Here is a 22769-nt window from a genome sequence, read left to right on the forward strand (position 1 = left end):
TGCTTTCCACTTAGTTCAAGTCAACTAGCTAGCTAACGAGGCTCTGAGTAAACAGAGGTTTGCAGGTTAGCTAGCAGGTATCTCCTATCACACACCACAGCCGCACACCACCTGTAATAACAATGTTTCATGCAATTAACATGTGTTTAATTTCGCTCTTGTTGATACAGTATTTGAGTTTTTTACTTTACCTCAGACTGCTGAGCGCACTCTCCCCTCCATGCCGCCTCCTGCAGGAAAGCGTCGTTGTATTTCTGCAGCCAGCATCTGCTTCTTTTTTTCCCCATGAAAATCACACCCCTTTTATTCACCAACTAATCAGAAAGCTCTAAATTTACATTTTGGTGAGCCCACTCCTTGTACACGTGCACTATGCTGCTGTCAATATCACTGTAAACAAATGCTGCGTTCAGGTGCAGCCTATGTCTTGAGATTAATGTACAAACAACATGTATAAACAAATCAACATTAAAGTCGCCAGATTAAACAATGCGGAGGCTTTTAATTTCAACAGCTTTGCAGTCAATGCGCTACTAAAGATCTGTATACTTTTTTTGTTTTTCTCTTGGTCATAAGGAGCAAAGTGAATCTGTTTAATAATATTGAGATAGGATGTTTTTACATTTATTTTCATATTGTCAACATGCCTTATCAGGGCTGAGTTGCACAGATATGACCTAAAGTGGTAAAACAAATAAAAGTCTATGGCAAAATTTTAATTACAATATTACTATTAGTATTAATATTAATATTAATTGCAGAACGTTATGATGTGACAGTGAAATTTATCTTTTGGATTTAACATATTGTCGCTTTATCAATTTATTCTATTAGACACGAGTGAAATTTTGTCATAGTTGCCTTAAGGCCTTGAAATATTGCATTCACGACAACAAGACGGACACGGGGACACGATGATCTGGACCCTCAACCACCAAAATCTAATCAATTCATCATTGAGTCAAAATGGATGTTTGTGTCAAATTTGACGAAATTTTGTCTAAGCGTTTTTCAGATATCACATTCACAAGAATGGGACAAACGAATGGACAACTCAAAAACATAATGCCTCCACTCATGGCTATGGTCAACACACAGGCATAGTAAAAACACCAAAGACCAAAACGCAACTAATTCATTGTTTGTACCCTTTAATATTGAAAGGGAGGGACATTTGTAAATCTGTTACAAACCAAACGCACCTCAGGCACAGAGTCAAGAGTAAAATGGCACACAACAAGCTGCACACAATTTTAAGGTTTAAAAAGACATTTGAATCTACAGTTGAGGTAATGTTAGCTTTGATAAGTGCAGATTGACTGTTGATACAAAATCCAGGTATTCAGAAATTAATTAAAGCTAGGATGCATTTTTTAAGTGGTATAAGTTGGGGCGAAAAGTCAACTCTTCATTTTAGTAAAAAAAAATGTGTTAAATGAAGTCTGGGTCTCTGTTCTTTGAGCCTCCTTACAAACAGGTTTTGAGAGAGTGTGATGGAAACTTAAGTTCTAATCAAGTACAGTATTTAACAGTCACCAGTGCTGGGTAGTGACTTGTTACATGTAAATTTTGTAATTAAATTACAAAATAAATGTAACTGTGATCAGTTACAGTTACTGAGAAAAAAAATCTGTAATTCAATTCCTGCTACTAATCACAATGTTGGTGATTACTAAGGGGTTACATCTGAATATTCTTTCGGGTGAAGTTTTTCTGTGGAAAATAACATTCATTCTGTTGCTTTGCATCTTATCGTCATGCAAGAATGCCGTCTTTGGGCATAGCCTATTTACAGACATTTTTCAGCTTTATTGACCAGTTTGAAACATCCCTTAGAAAAAGTGATTCAATGAAGTGAGTTACATTACTTTGCTGAAGTAATTTAAATAGTTGCATTACATCTTTAACTCATACTCTTTAACCTATTACATTTCCGAATGAAACCAACCGTTGGACCAACCAACCAACTTCCCAACACCGACATTTGCACAGGGTTACTGAGTTACCTTACGTTCAGGCAGTTACTCTCCTTTCAATTTGTCATTCGTGAGTTTAGTTTTCTTTGCCAAGTTTATGGCATCCAGATGGAGGTTTCGGTTGAGAATGACCGAGCCACAAGTGAGAGCTCCAGCGAGAGCGCCAGCAAAGCCACACACAAACACATCCTGTCCTGCAACACAAAATATGCAAAATGTACTGAATTAATATGATGCTGTCAAGTCCTGTCAGGAATTAAAAATCGATTCAGACTGACAGACTAACCTGTCAGATAGAGGTTCTTCAGAGGAGTCTCAGGTCTCACTGTTGCGTTGAGTTCAGGGCTGAATCGGGCGACGCCATGATCTGCTCCGTAGATTTCACCTTTGGGGGCTCCGATATAGTATGTGTTTGTAATGGGGGTTCCAGCATCAACATACTCGATCTACACCAAAAAAAAAACAAACAAAAAAAACAGGCATGTAAAGAACTGACATTAAACCTCTTTTTTTCAGGATCAGCAAAAATGTAAAAAAAATAAAACATTTTTTTTAAAAAAGCAAAATTAAAAATAGAAAGAAAATCAGACAAAAATGATTTTAAAATTAATATAATGATGACTCTGTGACTCTTTGACTCTTTTATAAATGACCTTGACCTCTAAACAGTCAATGAAATAAATAAGACTAATCTAATACCATAAAACAGTTATTTAATGAGGAAAACACATCAACATTAAAACATTAGCCCTAACATCAGCAGCCAGAGTTTCTGCAGCACTGATTTCAACCTCCCAGTGAGGGACCACATCTGAAATGTTGCATTTTGTTGTAGAAAGCAAATTTATTCATATAGTTTCTTATACCCAAAATTAACCCAAAGTGTACACCACTAAAAAATAATAGAACAAACAAATAATCAAAAGCATACAGAATAAAAACAATATACCAAACAAATGTATTTGATGGAAAATGGGTACGTCTTTAGCTTGGATCTGAAAGTGGTCAGCATTGTCTCAAGTTTTAGCTCTTCTGACAATTTGTTCCACATTTGAGCGCTACAACCTGGCTGCTAGCGATGCTGACTGGTTGGGTTTGGACTCTAGGATCTGTCAATAACAAAAAGAAGACAGACAGATTCAGAAACGTTACCTTGTCTCTGGTAATCTTGGGGAAGACGTCCATAACCACCTCCAGAATTGAGTCAATGAATGTCTGTTTCAGCTCTTTGTAGTCAGGCCCTCTGTTTGTCACTTTGCCGTCCTTCCACTCCTCAAACCACTTGTAGTTGGCAAAACTGACCAGACTCACAGTGGACTTCCCTAATATGAGGGAAAAATTAAGAGAATTTTAAGGTGCACAAACAAAAAAACAGACCTACTACACTCTCCACACTGACATGCTGCATCTCATCACCTGGTGATCTTTCCTCCCAGGTTGGATCTTTAGCTGACGGAGATGCAACAAACAGGAGAGGCACCTTCTTAGCAGACTCTTCCCTTTTTCCATTCATGTACTCCTCCACCCTGTTAAATGAAGCAGGTTAGCCCATAGTTTTAAGTCTAAGTTTAATTTCTTTTTCATTTAATCAGTGTACACTTGCCATATGAGGCATTTTGAGATTTGCGGGTACAGTGTATGAATTTTTGAGTTTGGCCAAAAACTTCTTTTGTGAGGTCACAGTGATCTTTGACCATCAAATCTAATCGGTTCATCATTGAGTCCAAGTGGATGTTTGTGCCAAATTTGAATAATTTTTCAGAGGATGCCCTTGAGATATTGTGCTCATGAGAATGAGAGGGGATGAGGTCACAGTGAGCTCGACCTTAAACTTGTGACAACTAAAATCTAATCAGTTCATTTCTGAGTCCATCTGGACGTTTGTGCCAGATTTGAAGAAATTCTCACACAGCCTTCTTGAGGTATCGCATTCACAAGAATGGGACAGACAGACGGACAACCTGAAAACATAATGCCTTCCAGCCCCAAGAATCGCTGTTGCGGAGGCATAAGTTAAAAAACGCAAAATGATGTGAAATTACAAGAGGCCTTTTCTTTTAGTTCGGTGCCTCATCAGCTCAGTGGGCTTTTGCACTGCAAATTAGAGCACTATCCATTTTGGAAACATGGTGCTCACCCTCCATTCTTCCCCCACAATAGCCCCAGAGAGTAAGTGGCTTCATTTTAAGCCCTAAAACCCCTTCATATTGTTAATTACGTTAGCACTACTAGACATGCTGACACTGCTAACAGTGCTAAAGGAGCTAACAGTGATAACATAGTCAATGATACAAAGGGGGGGCTGGGATTGAGCCACTTTTGCACTGTGGCAAGCTGGGGGTCAGGACAGCGTTACCAATGGTAACTGCCAAATTGTTAGCTAGCTAGCAGTGCAGTTAAATGAGGAGTAGAAAAATCTACCTATAGACCACCATGTGCAACCTGTCAAAAAATATTCTCTGCAAGTTAATTGATTAACTTTTAAATGTTTAAATCCCTAATGACAAGAAACAGAAACGAGATGCAAGACAACATACAGTTCATCAAAATTGTTCTCGGAAAAGATCCAGTAGTTGTCTGCTTTCAGGCCCAGCTCCTCCTTGGTTCCATTCAGACCCACAAAAACACTCAGTCCTCCGTCACCGTTCTTCATCATACTCAGCTGTTTCTGGATAGCTGCATGATACAAGTGTCACATCATTCAGTACAACTTAACCACCAGCTCACAGAGTCAAGTAATATGAAACCTTAATTTAAAAGCATGAGTCAATGCCCTGAATCAATGAAAAGAATACTGAAGTACTGAAAAAACTACTAAACAATCTCTCATTACAGCCTTTTAAATGTGACGATTTGCTGCTTTTCTCTGATTCATGTCACTGCAAGTTAAATATCTTTGATGCTTGTGTTGTCGCATGGGCATTATCAAAACAAAAAAATTAACTGATTACTTACTGATAAATACATACTATTGGAAATAGTCCTCTTTTGCAGCATTTATTCCCTACCTGGCATGGCCTGGAGCTCTTTGGGCAGCAGCCTCTGGTAGGTGTTAAAGATGCCGGCATTAGAGATGACCATAGGGGCGCGGATATGTACTTCCTCTTGGCCTTTCATGACACTCACACCTGAAACCATAAAAACAAACATGATGCACTGAGGGGAGATTCACTGCGTTTATTTGAGTATAGAAACACTAAGAAAAATTTCACCAACCGTAAGCTTCCTTGGCGTCATTGAACAGGATGCGGTTGACTGGGGCTCGCACTAGAACAGCACCACCAGCCTTCTCAATGATGGGGATCATGTGGTAGGCAATTTCAGTGGCTCCGCCTTTCGGGTACCAGGCACCGTTCAGGTAGTGAGTGACAAGCAAGCTGTGCATCGAAAAGCTGGCGTCTTTTGGCATGTTACCTGCAGATCAGAGAGGGAAACAAAAAACAATGAGCAGGACACTGAAAAAATAAACTGATTACATCAACAGAAGTGCAGCTTGGCCTACCGTAGGTGCCGAAGATGTAGGTGAAAACAGCCCTGGGGCCCTTGTCCTCTGGCAGTTCGTCAACCACTTCGGCCAGGCTGGGAGGTGCCATTTCGAAGAAAAAGGACAAACGTTTGGCCAGGCCAGTGCAGATAAGGAACTTAGCCACGAAGACAGGACAGGTCTTTAGCAGAGCGAGGAGCCAAATACCCCGCCCGACTTTCTGAAGATGGAACACACAAGACACACAGATGATGTCTATAATTATTAATATAATTCATTTGTACCTTTCATAAATATATAAATATATATTATATATACTATATATATATAAATGTGCATCAAAGAAGTGGCTTTACAGTATGGGGCCTGATTATTGGGGCAGGATACTTGGCATTTTGCCGAATTATCTGTATCAGCATTTTTATTTTTAGTGAATCGCCGATAAAAATTAATGAATTAAAAAGTGCAAAGAAAGTTTCAGCATGGTAGGAACTTTTTCTTTGTAAAAAAACCTCAGCGAGCTATTTTCATTTATTCATTTAAATTTTCACTTGGACTTTTTTTTTTTTTTTTTTAAAGTTGCTGGGAACTTGCTGTATATGATGTTGAAAGCTTCAGTTTTGATTGAAAACATTTGCTAAAAGCATTTAAATAAAGTTTTGGGTTGGTGTTTGTTATAATTCCAAATCCTAAATATTGACAAAAGATTTTTCATTTTTATTGTAAATGCGTATCAGTTCCAAATATCGGTTGTCCGGTCTCATTAACTATTATTATTTTGTATCAGCTCTGAAAAACCCAATAATCGGTCACACCTAGCACCTTCGCAAGAAAAAAAAACAGACAGATTAAATTAATATAGAATTCAAACTACTGACAAATATTTGACAAAAATGGCACATACTTATCGGAAATAATTTCATAACCCCAAGAAACAGAAATGTGAATGTTAACGTATCATAATGCAACTTTGTTATTATGAATCCAGTTTATCTTTTGTTCTGTTTTCTGCCTTTTTGTGGTTCTTTGTTTTTTTGCTTGTTATAATAATAAACTAGGGGGAAAAAAAACATGTAGATGCACTAAACTATCAAGATAGAGAAAGTGACATTTCCTTTATCAGTGTGTCAAAGCACAGTGCTGTTGTAACTCAGCCTTTAATGTTATATAATAGCTCAGCTAACAACCATCCGTTATCTGCAAATGCTTATCCTAGTCAGCATCGCAGGGGGCTTGAGAAGTCGCCAGCTATCACACGTGACCTATACCTAATCACCTCTTTGCACTGTAAAAGCAAGCCAGAAAACCTGGTGAAAAGTCACGCTAACACGGGAAGAACATGGATAACACCAATTACTCTGACCTTGATTTACAAACCCTTGAGTCCTGGAATAATATCAGTGATGAAAACAACAGAAATCTGGATAAAGAAGGGTCTTTGTGCAAAGTACAGTTTATAAACACACGGTTCACTGGGGGAAAGGCAACATATAAAATAGGCAGAGAAGAAACTAAATGGCTAAATTATCACTAACAAAATATCTGCTTTGAATTTGCAGTTCATCAATATTTTGTCCTGATACTTTAAAACCACCTGATCACAGTTTGTAATGCGAACAGATCCTACCTTGACCAACCTCATGTACTCATCGATGGCCTTTTCCTCTCCAGGGAAGCACTTCTTTAGTTCCTCAGGGAAGCGGGTTCTGCCGCTGTAGATGGGATACCGACGGCGGTTTTCTGGAGGTCCCAAACTACTTGGTCAAACGGATTCTCCAGAGGCTCCCACTGCAGCTGTCCGTTAGTTATTTGGTCCAGCATGCAGCGGAACGGCTTGTGGTCCAGCAGGTCACCGATGTAGTGGATTCCTGAGAGAGAGGGAGGACAGAAAACACCTGCTTTTTGGGGCTTTTTTGCCTTTATCTGAGGGGATAGTTTTAAGCGTGAAAGGGGGAGAGAGAGGGGATGACATGCATCAAAGAGCGAGGTCAGAATTGAACCTGTGGCCACTGCGGCCTTTTGTACATGGGGTGCACGCGCTACACGTGAGCTACTGGGTGCTCCTTTCCTTAAATATTTGAATAAGAAAATGATCCCCACACCAAAATCCATATATATATTATGCCCAACTTTTACATGTCCAAATTCTAGCATTGGGTATAAGCACTTCTGGTAAACCTTCACAAATGTGTGTGGCATTTTTATGAAAGTCACTCTACTCACCAACGTCAAACTCAAAGCCCTTCTCAGTGTGAACGTGTGGCAGCAAATCCTCCAGCTCGGTCCCATGTTGCTCCAGAACCAGGACTTTCTTTCCGACTTTATGGCTAGCAGCACCGCAAGCCCAAGGCCACCAATCCCACTGCCGATGACGATGGCATCCAGGTTTTCAGGTACTTTACTGGCCACGAATCTGGAAAAAAAAGGCAAGGAAACATTCAAACAACAGCATGGCTGCGCACATATATGGCACAACAACAATAATCTGGGTAAGGAGATAATGTTTACTGTATAGTCATAGCCAACATTACTCTCAGTCATAAGGCCACATTAGTATCATAGCTTCTGCAAGTGTGAAAATTAACAGTTTTTTTCTGTTTTATGTCTTCGCAAACTGGATGCCCATGAGAATGTTTAGAACAGACAGAGACTCAAATATATTTAATTTCACAACAATATATCAGAACAGAAGCTGAAACCAAATAATTTCTTTTTCTTTCAAGATAGCTGTTGACTTTGAAGTACATCCTCTGAGGGGAAGTTTTGAACACTGTTCTTTAAATTGGCACTTAACTTCAATAAATCCAATACTATCCAGGGTTAGGCTTTAACTGATTTCATGAAATCAGGATTTAATAACAATATTACTGTACGATTAAGCAGTCATAAACAGCCTAGATACATTTGAATAAATGTTTCATTAGATTATATTTTGCATTGCATTGCATTTTGTCTCTTGTGGTGTCTTAAAAATATGGCAATTTAAAAATTCTGAAACTTTTTTTTAATGATAACCAATGCTTCTACTAACTCATGAGACGCATGTTGACACGTTTTTTTTTAGACAGTGGTCTTTGAGGACTTGATTGGAGAAAAAAGAAGGAGCTGAGTCGAGATGGAAGATTTAAGAAGCAGATATTTATGTTTTTAAAGTAGAAGGTGAAATATTTTCATTGTTTGACATTAAAGAAATTCATAAGTATTAGATGACATTTTTTGTAATCCAATTGATTACGTTACCAATTAAAAATAGCTAACTGTTTTTTTGCATTCAGTAGTTAACTTACATCTCAAAGAAATCCGAGCACACGCTGTGAAAGCCTACTGCATCTGCCAAGGAAAAATCTGTCGTTGAAATGTAGGTGTGTCTTTGGTCCCACGCGAGCATGTTGCACAGATATATTCTTATATTTCTTCACAGAGTATCGGCTTCACATGGAGAAATTCACATCAGGTTGAATATAACTAAGCATATTTATTATATCCAAGAATTTGAATCTGTATTTTTCATTTAAAACTTAAAAAAATAAAAAACAAATAAATAAAACGACCTTGGTCATTTTACTCACCTTGCTTGAGAACTTTATTTTTCTCTTTCATGTCGTGAGACCATCTTTTTCAACGGCTCACGAGTGTCCGTCTCAAAGGGGTTTGGCCCCGAGCAGCGAAGACTATTTCACTATAAAAATGACCAAAGCGACAGAGATTATCACGACACTGAGCAACATGGTGCCAGAGGTTTGCTAACACACGCTGAGTGTGAGCTCAGTTCCGCGTTACAACCTCGAGTAATACAAGCTCCAACACTGGACCAATTGAGGTCATAATGACCAAATGAGAGCGGTTCTTTTAAGGTCACGTCAGGTAATTTCGACCAATCAAAGTTAACTTTAGTGTGAGACAGTGAAGCCTCGTTTAAGGAAAAACAATGAGACGGAAATCAAAGCATTCACTGTGTTTCATATATGAAACAAAGAGTCTGCTTGACCTCGGTGTCATTTATGAAGAATGTAAATGAACATAAACAACAAAAAACTGTCATTACAATTATATATTAAAATAATGTTCATCCTCTTATTGCCTTTTAAAAATACAGGTTTAAATAAATTTAAATTAAAAATAAAAATTTATAAATTAAATTTGATTTATTTTGTTTCCAGCATGTATTTAGCGTGCTAATATGTCTACAGCTGCATTATTTAAATTATTATTATTATTATTATTATTTTAAAGGTTTACACCGATGAAACGCTGGCCTTGCGTACCTGCTCAGGAATCGGTTGGGGCTGATAGCACCAGGAACACTGGGATGGATTGTCTATTACTGTATTTCTTTACATTTCTATTTTTACACACTTACATACTGAGCATATTATAAATACTTCTTTAAAAATATTTAAATATATACATATTGTACTGGGTGGTTACTAGTACTGTATTTCTACTTTTACATTTATGTTTTTACATACTTGTGCTTTTCATTATTTCTGCTTGCTATAATTCTTGATGCTGGCATCAGAGTGACTGTGTCAAACTACAACCCCCCACCCCCCAAGCTTTTGGGGGATACAATTCACAAGAACAAACCAAAAACAATCACACATAAAAATGCTTATGTGTATTGTCAACAATTCTGGTAAAATTTGTGTGTTGGATTTAGCTGCATTCAACAGCAACTTTGCAGACTGCAACCAAATGAAATATGCAGGCTGACACAAAAAAGGACTGCTTGGTTTGTACGTTCTGGGCTACTGTAGAAACATGGTGGACTCTGCAGAAGAAGACCCGCTGCCTTTGTAGATAAGCGAGTCATTCTAACGTAACAAAATAACCGCAGTTCTTCTTTTCAGGTGATCATACACTAAAGAAAACATACTTATACTCAATTTCTGTCAACTTATCACCCCATCGTACACACTGGACCTTTAAGACACTTTTGATTTATGTGCATTTATGTTAAATGGAACTTAAAGACACGAGTTTAACATGCATGATTTTAAATTGGATAGACATATCGCATTTTTCTTGATAACTGTAGAACAGCAATCTTTGTGGGTAATACTGGCAAAGCTTTGGGAAAATTGACCCAACAGTTTCTGACGAGTTTTGTAAAGTAGGATTCATAGAAAATTGTGAAAAAAATTGCAAAATTTGACATTTTTAACATAAAAGACCCTGGAGCAAAGATGCAGATGAAATGAGACTAAAACTGTGAAAACATTTTGAATTTAAGGCATGCTGTTTTTGAGATAACAACGAAAAAGTGACTGTTACAGTGCTTACTCTGAGGTCATTGACATCCATAATTTTTCTATGCCTGAGTAGTGGGAGGGGATTTGCACCCCACCAGCCAATTTGCATGAAGAGGAGAATATGGCTCCAGCAGTAAGCATCGCTTTTTGGACCCCTAAAAGTTTAACACAACATCCACTCACTTGCTTTTTCTATAGCTCTCCTCAGAAGAAACACCTTCCACTGAGGGAAACCATGAGATCCGGTTTAAAATAGCAAGCAAGTGGACCTTAAGGTAAGACTTTTTTTGACAGCAGTTTACAGCAACTTAGCAAGTGTTCAATCTGATATTGTGGATATTTTTATTTAACATGAACTTTGAAAAAAAAACTTTCAAAAAACCTCACAGCAACTTCTAGATTTTATTTTATTTTTTTTTGCCAAAAAAAAATCACCTGCATCTTCACATTCTTTTCCTGCATCATAACACCATGAGACCAATTATTCTTTTAGATCTTTTTGCAAATAGAAACAACATTATGCATAAGAAACACTTTAAGTGGGGCAATTCCCCAGTGATCATCCCCACCCACTCTGCACAATGTCCTGGATGCCCAGACTGCTGTTCACAGGCCCAGTTCCAACATCCACTCTGAATCCTCACAGACTTCAGACCGAAGTCACCTGCATGATCTGTGTCCAGCTTCAAATGCTGTATTGAGAGCAGTGTCTGCACTTCATGTTGTGTAGGTGAATGCTTTTGTTTTACTTTCTTAATATAGTTTCTAAAAGCATCTCAGTGTTGTAACAAAATCATGATTGTTTCCCTAAACAGCTACATGCTGTGCATTTAAAGATGTTGCAGTATCGCTTTTTTTGTTGTAGGTGTAATGTGTTTTATCATGTAAATCTATGTTTAATACTTACTGTGTGATTCCCTCAAGCAAAGTCTGCATTTAAAGCTTATCACCTTAAAACACTTTTGATTTACAGCTAAGCTTTTGCAGTATTTTTGGGAACACGTCAAAGCCTGAGAGCCAAAAAGGATGGACATTGAAACTGGAACAACAGGTGTCATTACACATCTGAAGCCTGCAAAAATGTGTTGAGTAAACCCCACCGAAATGCCTTCAACCTCCGTGGGGCAGTCGGGTCTGATTTTTGTCCCCCCTCCAACAGAGCTGGTCCACTGATATCAGTCTGTGTTTCAGGGCTTCTTCTGTTAGTGCAGTAAGCTGGGGAAGAGCTTCATGAGCAGTTAATACAGGTGAGAAAACCCCAGAAGGCATAAACATTTTCTCCATAATGACTGGCAGATTAGAGGGTTTAAAGAGAAAAATAAAATCAGACACAGGGTCAAGCATGACAAGAGAAATCTTAACAGAAGCCCTTATCTGGTGTCCACTTTTGGTATTTATTACCTCACCTTTTTGAGCCTTTTCCTCCTTAAAATATTTTTTGATCATTTTGATTTTTTTTTTTTAATCTCTAAAACTCAAGGATGACAGATTTATTTTAATTGCAAAAAGCGCTTCCAACATTTAGGAATAAAACAAAACAGTAGGTTCTAGTCTGGATGTGTTAGGGCATAATCCGCAGTAATGTTTGATATTATTTACATGTATTTTACGTTTTGAAGGTATGCCAACAGTGAGTGTTTGATATACAGTAATCTGTGCAAACTGTTCTTGTGTGTATGTGTGTTTGGTACAATCAAGACAGCTCTTAGATGAAATACAGTTGTTTCGGGGATGGTAACAATGGCTTAAGGTCCATGTGATTGAGGGAGGAGGACGAGCAGGAACGCTCTCCCTGCCTCCCTGCCTGGCAGCGGTAGTGCAGGTCAAAGTTCAAAAGGTCAAAAAGTAAAAATGGGCGGTGGGTTTTCCTTTCCTGAAGCAGGAGGTCATCAGTCCATCTGTCAGGTGGTCAGTGCGATGGTGCCATCTCCTCGCCTGTTGGTGACGCTTGATTATGGCATCACGGGACGTCACTGCAGTACCAACCCAACCTGAGAGGAAAAAATGTGAAACGATTAGCCAAGCAGTTACAAACATATTTTTTGGGAAACTTTAAATGACAAGGTATATGCAAGATCTTTTTGATACCACAAAGAACGTGAATTGAAAGGAATACTTCGCCCACAAAATTACCCTTTGCATATTAGTCAGTCATGCAGTGTTACCTTAAATTTGTGAGGAAACATTTTCTCGCAAAATAAACTTCAAAGTCAGGCTTCAATACTCAAATATTTTAGTGAAAATGCATGTGTTTGGGAAGTACTGAGCATATGACTGGATATAAATGAGACTTGGATTATACTGCACAGGTTGTGGGAGAGTTTGAAAACTGATGTTCTGATATACTTTATCTGTTGGCAATCCCTCATTAATCAATAAATCAATATGTTTTCTTCACAAATTCAAGATCATGTGGTATGACTAACTGATTTTCAAATGTTATTTTGTGAATGAAGTTTTCCTTTGTGTCTTCTATTGTGGAACAAGCAATTATTTTCATTATTAATTAATATTTCCATTATTTTTTTGATTAATTAAACTGCCCTGTGCAACTTCCCTGAGCTTATGGTGATGCCTTCATATAGCATGTTTTATCCTACCAAAAGTCCAAAAATCCAGAGCTCATCAGTTTACTAATATGTATGACAAAGAAAAGCATCACATTCAATATGCATTACACCAGCAAACTTTTGGCTTCATTACTTACATGCAACATCATTACAACATACATTTATTGGCAATCAATAATTGATTGACTAATCCTTGCAGCTCTAAATAGAATTAATTTAATAGGAGAAAATGGATAGATGGATTAACCAGTGAAATGTGATTAATTGATTCATGTTCATTTTAATGAACAGTTTGTAAGCTTTAGGGGGATTTGGTGGTGTCTAGTGGCGAAACTTCTCCCGGTTAGAAGCCCTTCAGTGTTCATTGTTCAGGAGGTTTTTACGGGGAGGCGAATTATCCACGAATCAGTGTAACTCAGATGCTGCTCATTGCAGGTGGGCTGCTTACTATGGTTGCAGAAACGAAAATGCAAATGACCCTATGTAGGGCCAGTGTTTGGTTTGTCCATTTTGGGCTACTGTAGAAACATGCTGGCGCAACATGGTGATGTCCATTAAAAAAAGGACCCGCCCCCTATGTAGATAGAAACCACCCATTCTACGGTAAAAAAAAAAAAAAAAAAACATACAAAAAAAACACTGGACTTGTAAGTTTTTGGTAAGTTGGAAACTTGCCCACAATGATACACTGAACTTTGTAACTTGTTATAGGTTTGATAGACCTGCCTGAAACTCAGCTAAAAGCCTTTTAAACAGCCTCCTGCACACACAATGCACTGTCGAAACAATCACACGGTGGTGTATTTAACATCTCCCAACAACCTGATACTACACTGTCGCATAAACACCTACAACAGGAGAGAGAAAACATTTGAGACTGTTATAAATTAAAATGAAGACTTTACTACCTTGTAAGGACTTCATTTGAGGAAACTAAATTCAATGCGTTTACACACTTACGACCTGCACGTATTTGAGGTTATGATACTGAAGTTGTTTTAGAAAATTTACCTTTTCTGAGCCCATGCTGGGACATTTCCAATTGTACAGATAATACTGTAGATTTCCATCACCGATGCCGAACTTAAGTTTCTCCAAGAAAGTCTTGTTTTCCATTAGATCCAGTGCATTGAAGACGTCAAACCCTTTCTAAATAAAGAGATGAGAAAAAAAAAAAACTCAGTTCCCTGAGAGTCAACATTTTGGAGAACACACACAGACTGAAGAGGAACGCACCGATTTGGCCAAGATGAGGGCATCGGACATCAGGTCGAGCAGGGGGGTGGTGGTGTGCACGTTGTAGAAGGAGTACGCTGCTTTTAGACTGCGGTGCACCGGGTGGTTCATAATGGTAGAGGGCAGTGTGTAGAAACTCAGGAAATCTGTTACCTTGCCATCATTCTGTCAAGAGAACAACATACATTTTTATATCTCAGTGTAAAACACACTAGAGGGGTGGTTATTTAAAGATGGCTGTGGTTAAAAAATAAATTAAAAATGTCTAAATATCATTTTTACCTCCACCAGGTAAGTGTCGATAATATTCTCCCGGGGCAGCAGCCAGTGCTCTACCTCTTCCTGGTTCATGGCAGGTACCAGGTGAAACTGGCTCAGGTACTCACGGAGGAGGCGATGTACCACTGGCACATCCTTCTTGGTCATCGGCCGCAGACCCGAAGTCTTAGGAGCCTGAAGAAGAGATGACAGGGCAGAGAAGAATAAACACGTGGCCGGACGATGTAATATATTTGTGTTTGTCAAATCTGGGTGTGCTCACTAACCTCAGGCAGACGGTACAACTTCATGGTGCGCTGCATAGTCATGTTCCTGCTCAGGTGGGAGAACTTTACCTCGATTAGTTTGCGTGGGTTCAAAGAGCGATGCCAGTACCTGTGCAAAGAAATTGGATTTGTAAGTACTCTGTGGAAAAAAACGGAGAAGAGAGAAAGGTGTGTGCATACAGTGTGAGGAGAGCTTTTCTCTCAGACGCACCTGCATGTGGCCACAGGTTTGGGCAGTACCACTCCAGCAGTGTAAACGGCCTGAAAGATACCCTGAAGGTTGACTCGTCTGGTGATTTCTCTGATCAGAACCGGGGCAACTCGTTTGGAGCGAAGCTTCTTGTGGACGCAGAGGAAATTGATCTCAACCATTTTCTTTTCTCTAAACATCAAGGAAAGTAATTCATAACGTGAGCATTACTGTCTGTTCAAGGCTGATATGTCACATTGTTATTACACCTTGCCATTCTTTATAAAAAGGTACGATCACTTTATTGTCGCTTTTAAGCTGGCGGTGGACTTGTTATGTGTGTGATTCACCACCGGGAGATTTAAAAAGCAGTTAACAGCAGTTAGCAGCTAACTCAAAGAGGAGCAACTAAAAATGTCTGTAAATTGGGAAGACAATAAGGTCCAGGTCTGTCTGGACAAGATCAACCACCATGTAAGAGGGACAGTAAATGATTGTTATTACCATGTTATGCAGAAAACACTGCCAACGCGTATGTCAAATGTGACGCCAGTATATCAGGGTTTTTTCGGTTTTGTATAAAAAAGCAAAGGCGTCTGTACTCCAAGGAAATGTCCAGGAGTGCAGAGGTTTGTGGAAGCCTTTTCTGGATCATGTTCATGTCAAAAGTTATAATACGCTAATGAAAGGATGTTCTCTGAAACATAACCCTCTAAGACACTGAACTGTGATCACTGACAGACTGATGATAGGACTTAAGTCTCCTAAAGCAGTTATGCATAGGATGGGCTGGACTCAACTGGACAGTGTTGTATTGTGCTGTGTTGTTTTGTATAATTTGGTTGACAGGGTTTACGATGATACTATGGAAAATAATAAAATAATCATTAAAAAAAAGGAAAGCCGGCATAATGATGGGAATTTCTTGCAGCCCTGTTGCTGGATCTCTTTGTACAAATGGCTACAGAGTTTATGTAATTTGGAAGCGAATTAAATAGTTAAACAGAGCAGTAGATTTCATGCAACATGTGAAGTTATTGATTCAATACATTCTGTTTTTACTCTGCACTGTTGTGTTCACTTACATGTCGTAGATAAAGATGGAAGCAGGAATGGCACTGATGAAGCCCACCAGCTTCTGGTTGGAGTTCACTCTCACCCCACAATGCCACTGGGGCAACCAGCCAGGGGGTCGCAGGGCCCTGAGACAGAGAAAAGTCAGATTACTGTATTCCCGTCACCTGTATTAATACTTTTAAAAAACATTTATTCAAGTGGCTAATTAAAGAAAGTATCTGTTAAGATATATCATATAATATTTAGCATTTAAATGTAACATCATTGCCAGTTGTAAATTGGAAGAATATAAGTTTTAAAAAGAAATACCAGAGCAGAAACTCGGGGGAGTAGTCAAATCGGAACATGTTGTCGTCATCTTCAACATAATTCTCGTTGAGAAGGGTGTAAAGCTCCTTGAGCTGATTTTACACAAAACGACAAAATGAAACAACAAAAACAAATATTTACTATATAATAAACAAGCTGTAAGTACAAATATTGTTTCCCATAGTCTTAATGCCTGTGGGCCCTGCCGACACCAACTGTTCTGCATAAATTCTAGGAATTTACCATTTCTGACAATGTACGTTATAAATCATACACATACTGTGCATGCAAACATAATATTCCACATTATAAATGAAAAATATGATAGAAGAATCTGGTATCTTAACCTCTTAATATTAGGAATCTTGTCAACACCTGAGATTCAGTACAATGAATTTGTTTTTTTTGTACATGAGTGACACTGTTGTTTACTTTAAAACGTGTTGTAACTGTCAAGCAAGTTTGTAGATCATTAGAGCATTAGAGTTAAGCTGCACTCTGACAAAACAAATGCACTTTAGGACGAATAAAAATCAGTCAATTTTCTAACAAAATCCGAGCACTGAGAGCTCAGGAAATTGTTTCTGAAAGATGAATTTCTCACGTGCATCCCTGCTCTGAGTGTGTGTGTGTGTGTGTTTATACACTCTCTTACCACGCCAGGATTCCCCAAATCGAGGGTGTCCCAGCTGAAGCCCTGCGGGAGGCTGTAGGGCTCCTCACGAATGTTGTCTTTGTCAGGTTCAATAGAGCCATGTGATGTCACGGTCTCCCCTGTGGAAAAACAAAACAGTCTCTAACATGAGGCACAGAAAAACCCACAGTAGATGACATTCACTGAGGGTTTCAAGTCTTTGAGCAGCCCGGCAGCTCTCACAGATGTCATACCTAGCTTGGGCACAGGCTGTGTGTCCCAGAACTGGTAACTCCTCCGAGTTGCCTCCTCCATGGTTTTGGCAGGGCCTTGGCCTACAGAGAACAGTTCGATGGCCTTTTGGATCTCCTGGAGCTTATCAGCTGGCAACGAATTTACCTGTTTAGAAAATCCAGACAGAAATTAATAGCATTAAAACAGACAGTCTAACAAAATATATATATATATTTTCATCTATACAGGATGACATTTTTTTGTTGGCCAACCAAAAGTCAGCATTGCCCTGGTTCCATCTTCAAAAAGCCAATGGGATTTTTCCATTGAATTTTGGATCATCGCAGAAAATAAGCTCTGTAGCAAACAAATGTTTCTGTTACCTGCACGTTTTGCTCAGCAAGATTATCCTCAGTAACGAACATCACTCTCAGGATTTTTGAAGCCTTATTGCAATCGCAAGAAGTAAAAAGCTCATGTTAGGCTCTAAAAGGACTACACTATGGTCTAACAACTTAAGGTTGACACCACAATGAGGTTGTTAAGCCGTGTTTGGTACGGTTCAGCTTGATAAAGTTCTTTAGTCTCATTTGGCCACTTGTTAAAAACCCCCTTTTTTTTTTTTTACTGCCTTTTTTTATGTCGAAGAGCAAAATGTGACAGTCTCTTAAGCTAGTGTTTACCACAGACCTTATCTCAGGCTTGTAAAAAAAAAAAAAAAACAAAACCCATTCAAAAAACCCATTGCCTTTGAGAAGAAGGAACTGTACAATTTTCTACACACCACAGTCAATCACAGTGAACTGGATGGTTTAAACATCTAAAAGCACCACCTTGTGGCAGAACTGTAACTCCAAACTTTGGAAAATCGCGCTTGAACTATACTTTTTTTTTTGCTTATTTTCCTTTTGAATCTCAGGTGATCTGATAATTCAATCTAAAATGTGTCACTTCATAATATTAAAGGACAATTTCATGCCTTGGCAAGGGGGTCCTGAGCTGCTTCTGTAGCACCAGATTTCTTCTTCTTTTTCTGCTTCTTTTTCTTCTTCTTGGCACCAGTGTCGTCACCCAGACCCCGGTCACTGAGAGGACAGAAACATAAGGCATCTGTATTAGTCCACTATCCCAGAGGAAAGCCACGCCCTGGTCCAGATGTATTATCTTAAATCTCTACCTGGGAATGCTTACAACACAATGGCACGATTAAAGCTGCATTATACATACTTTTGTATTATACCCATCCTATCAATCTGAATATTCATTTTAACTGAATTAATTAAAAACGTATCATATTAGAGGAAGACACTTTTTTGGAAAATTGTGAATACAGACTTTCAAAACCACCCAGGTAAGTCAACAGTTAGCCACCCAACCATGCCCGTAGGGTTGCTTTAACTTATTATTTCAGCTCTAAATACAGTTATTCTCACTGCTACTGCAGAAAAGTAAATTCAACATTTTGTCAAAATCAACATTTTGACAAAATACCTCTATATAGATCTTATTACTCTATTGTAGGGTTGACTATTGGTATTTGACAAAATATTTTCACAATGAGATTTTTGGTAAATAGTCATCAGTGATGTGGATATTATGACTAAATGGATTAAGGCAAAATAATCAAACAGCAAGAACAGTCTCGTCGTGTTAATAAAATTACATCACTTTACTGTAATGCAGCCTTTAAGACCCCGAAAAGACAACACTTATTATGTCACAATATCCTAAAACTAGAATATAGTTTTATATGAGTATATCAAGCCAGACCTACTGCTACGTATTTCAAACATCATATTTCAGTGGTGAAACAAAGTCACTGTTAGTTAAACAAGCACTTTTAACAATGTTTTCAAAACCCAAGGTCCTTTTATCATTATACAATTTAAAGCCTTTTTTAAATCATTTTTTAACTTATTCACTTACTGTTCTATATATCTTTCTCATTTTTAATTATACTGTTTTGACTCTGGATTGGTCTTTTATGTTTTTTGTTTTTAATCTCTCTGTACCTCTGCACCTTGAACCTACCTCTGTGAATGAAATGCGCTTTATAAGTTAAACTGCCTTGCCTAAAACAACTACAGTGGTCTGTAAGCAAGAAGAAAACCCCAAATGAAGCCTCAAGAAACTGGCAGGACATATATCAGGTAGAACACTATAAAACATATAGACTGCGTCCCTCTCCATCACCTGCATCAGCAACAGCTGATGCAGGTGATTCAAGTGGATACATGTCAGTATCAATCACTGCCGGTCCCTGCAGCCCCCTCCAGCCTTCGTGTAACAACCCCCCATTTTCTGATCACTTCAAACCTGAGTAGCCGCACACCCCCACCCAGCTATCCCATCTTCTGCCCTAAGAAAGACCGCATACTTACAGAGGATAATCTCATTAGTGTCTGAGAGAGGAGAGAGGCCAGCACCGGCCTGTATTTGTAACACCAGCACAGATGGTGAATCACATGACCTCTGGAAGAAGAGTGTATAGTATCTGCGCGTGTGTCCATATGTATGTACAAGAGGTCAGTGAGTGAGTGGGACAATGGGCAACAACAAAACATACAATAGTATGTTCCACAGGCTTCTTTTTTAACAGCTATCAGACAGAAGCGTTCTTTGTTTCTGTGTGTGCTGTGCATGTGTCCTCAGTGGACAGAGCAACAGTGAAGCTCACATTTGCTTCCCTTCCATTAATAAATAGGATCATCACTTAACGCTTGCTGCAGCGGTGGGTGGTTTAAAAAACATACATTACTGTTACAGAAAATTGTTTTCATTCTTTTATTGTGAAACACTGGCTGCTTTAATCACCTAAACTCCTTCAATTAAAACAATCTGAGAAGGAATTTTCACCCTGTGGTCAAATTGCTCATGACCACCACCACAAAAAGGCCATAACTTGTGATGATTTCTTTAAAAGGTCACAAGCCACATAAATAGGCAGGGGAATCACTGCATTTTAACAGCATTTTCTCTCCCCGTTTGCTCCTAAAAGCAGTATTTACCTTGAGCAGGACACGCCTTAATATTTGCAAGCCTACCATGTGTGCCACCGCTTGGTAAACATTAACAGAAGTCAATGCGGTGCAAAGTAGGATATCCATCAAAGCCTATTTTAAGAGCTCGACTGATCTAGTACCTTTCATATTTCTAAGATTAAACAGGAGATTTAAAGCCTTGATGACTCCCCGGCTAAACAGCCAACCCGGACACATCGTATTATCAAGATGCATGTGTTTAAACATGCAGATTTTGCTTGTTTCACTTTTGATTTGGCTCCTGTCTGCACCGAGATCCACTTACAGACAATAGCGGTTTGACAGCTATGTTAGCATGCAAGCTAACTTGCTAAATGTCAACTGAGGTTGCCATGAATTGCATCAGTTACAGGCAGCCAGCAAGATATATTTATACATATGTGAATAATACATCACGCTGCCAAGTTAATAAAAATATTGGACTGTCCTCTAATTTGTTCAAGTGACAGTAAATGTTTTGTTTTGTGATATAACTGGCTCCCAGGCGTACTTTAGGTTTTCTACCCCCATACTACGCCTTGCTATCAAGGAAGGCGCTGATAAAGCCCGCCCACATAAGGGACAGAGTGCACTCTCGGCCAATCACATCAAAGTACTGGCAGCTAAACTGTGCTTCTAACCAATCAGGTGAAGGCAAGTGGACGGGACAACCTCCACCGATGGCTGTCTATTCCGACAGCTCGCCGAGGCTTTACTTAGCTCTCGCTTTAACAAAGTGTGCAGCGACTTGACATCTTTTACACCGCTTTGCCTCTTAGTCTGCCTTCTTACCCATCGTCGGAGTGGTGCTCTTCATTTTCACAGTCGCTGCAGTGTCCGTGGTCCTCTACATCTTCTTTCTCCGGCATCGGTGCTGTCTCATTCTCATCCGCCATCTTCAACCAGGAAGTGAGGAGCCACCGCGTGCCCTCGACGGCTTTAAACCTCCCCTGATGCTATTGGCTCAGAGCGGTGATGTCTTCACTGCTGGCTCCCAGTGGCTGTTTATTATAAGACCTTATAATAAACACATGCTCCTGGTCATGAAGCTCCAGTCTTTCATTTCCAGTCGTGGAATGAAACAAAGTACATTTACTCCTTTTTTTCCTTTACACTTTGTATTGCATTCCTGTTTTGTTTTGTTTAATTGATGTTGACTTACTGGTTACTTTTTCTGCCTTTGTTGTCATTTATCTTTTGTTGTGTTTTACTATAAAATCTTAATTTAGGGGTTTTGTTTTTTCATTTTTGTTCACTATTGTTATTGATTGTTGTTTTCAAATCGAGGGGGGTCTGTTGGTCTAAGCCTCTGGCTTCTTGGCCTCTCCAGACACTTTTTTTAATGACCAAAATTTTTATTGTTTTTATGTTTACAGACCAGTGTAACTGACAGAAAATAGCATATAGATAAACATATTCATGAAACCAAAAAGGAACACAACAGCAAAAATCAAGCAATAATGAGCAGACCACATAAATCAACAAAGGACAAAAAAGGACAGATAATAAACAAAACATATGTTAAAAAACACACACAAAAAAATCAGTAACAGTAACAATACACACTTACACTGCACTGATGAGCTTAGTTGTCTGCTACTTTTAAATGCCAACACTAAACTGCAGTGCATGGCCACATCACCAGCTCACAATGAGTCGCTCTACTCCTAAAGGAAACAATTATGGTCTTGTGATAAGATCAATATATTTTACCCATTTAGTATGTTACAGGTCTAGCTGATTTACCATCCTGTATGTCAGCTCTTCATAGGCTGCCACAACATTTAACTGGGTAAGCCATAGACTGGATGGAGGAAGATCCACCAATTTCCATTCTCCAACAAGGAGCTTTCAACACATTTTTGTTGTTGTTGTTTCTTTTATTCAACTGGATTTTATGCAGTTTTTAATTGTGTATAAATAAACTAAACTAATAAATTAAACTATTCAAGTACTGTAGATTACTTATATACAATTCTGTGGTACATGTACTTTACTTTAGTATTTCTCTGTTCTGCTGCTTTATACTTTTACACCATTACATTTCAGAGGCCAACATTGCATTTTTCACTCCACTACATTTATTTAACACCTTTAGCCACTTGTTACTTTATGGATTTATGTTGCTAATGCAAAATAAAAAATATAAATAAATATCCTGTCTTTTAGTTTATCACAAATATCCAAAATCAACACATCTGGAAATACGTGGTTTTTAACCAACAGAAAGGTTATCAATGAT

The 22769-nt window shown here is 38.6% G+C and overlaps 2 protein-coding genes across 2 annotated transcripts; both read right to left on the bottom strand.

The window, feature by feature from the left end:
• Nucleotides 1-1134: 1134 nt before the first annotated feature.
• On the bottom strand, nt 1135-8848 carry retsat.2 (retinol saturase, tandem duplicate 2). Its single transcript, XM_042504356.1, is given in 13 exon segments — nt 1135-2170; nt 2263-2422; nt 3129-3298; nt 3393-3502; nt 4514-4652; nt 4985-5104; nt 5193-5390; nt 5479-5680; nt 7088-7215; nt 7218-7328; nt 7684-7783; nt 7786-7873; nt 8748-8848. Coding segments are annotated over 13 exon segments (1776 nt in total). The 3' UTR covers nt 1135-2021.
• A 2247-nt stretch (nt 8849-11095) lies between these two features.
• Nucleotides 11096-21450, bottom strand: nmt1a (N-myristoyltransferase 1a). Its single transcript, XM_042505742.1, has 12 exons — nt 21320-21450; nt 18487-18592; nt 17528-17672; nt 17295-17413; nt 16640-16731; nt 16339-16455; nt 15275-15445; nt 15064-15172; nt 14801-14971; nt 14519-14683; nt 14294-14431; nt 11096-12703 (listed from the first exon to the last, which is right to left on the bottom strand). The coding sequence occupies exons 1-12, from the start codon at nt 21421-21423 to the stop codon at nt 12683-12685; spliced, it is 1458 nt and encodes a 485-aa protein (XP_042361676.1). The 5' UTR covers nt 21424-21450; the 3' UTR covers nt 11096-12682.
• Between the last annotated feature and the right edge of the window lie 1319 nt (nt 21451-22769).

This window comes from Plectropomus leopardus, chromosome 17 (assembly GCF_008729295.1).
Source record: "Plectropomus leopardus isolate mb chromosome 17, YSFRI_Pleo_2.0, whole genome shotgun sequence".
In the NCBI taxonomy this organism is placed as follows: domain Eukaryota; kingdom Metazoa; phylum Chordata; class Actinopteri; order Perciformes; family Serranidae; genus Plectropomus; species Plectropomus leopardus.

Excerpts from the sequence above, each read along its gene's own strand:
- nmt1a (XM_042505742.1), bottom strand. The coding sequence starts at position 21,423 with ATGGCGGATGAGAATGAGACAGCACCGATGCCGGAGAAAGAAGATGTA. Across the intron at positions 14,432-14,518 it reads CCCTCATCTTGGCCAAATCG|AAAGGGTTTGACGTCTTCAA; the intron begins GTGCGTTCCTCT and ends CTCTTTATTTAG. Across the intron at positions 12,704-14,293 it reads CCAGCATGGGCTCAGAAAAG|GTTGGGTTGGTACTGCAGTG; the intron begins GTAAATTTTCTA and ends TTTTCCTCTCAG.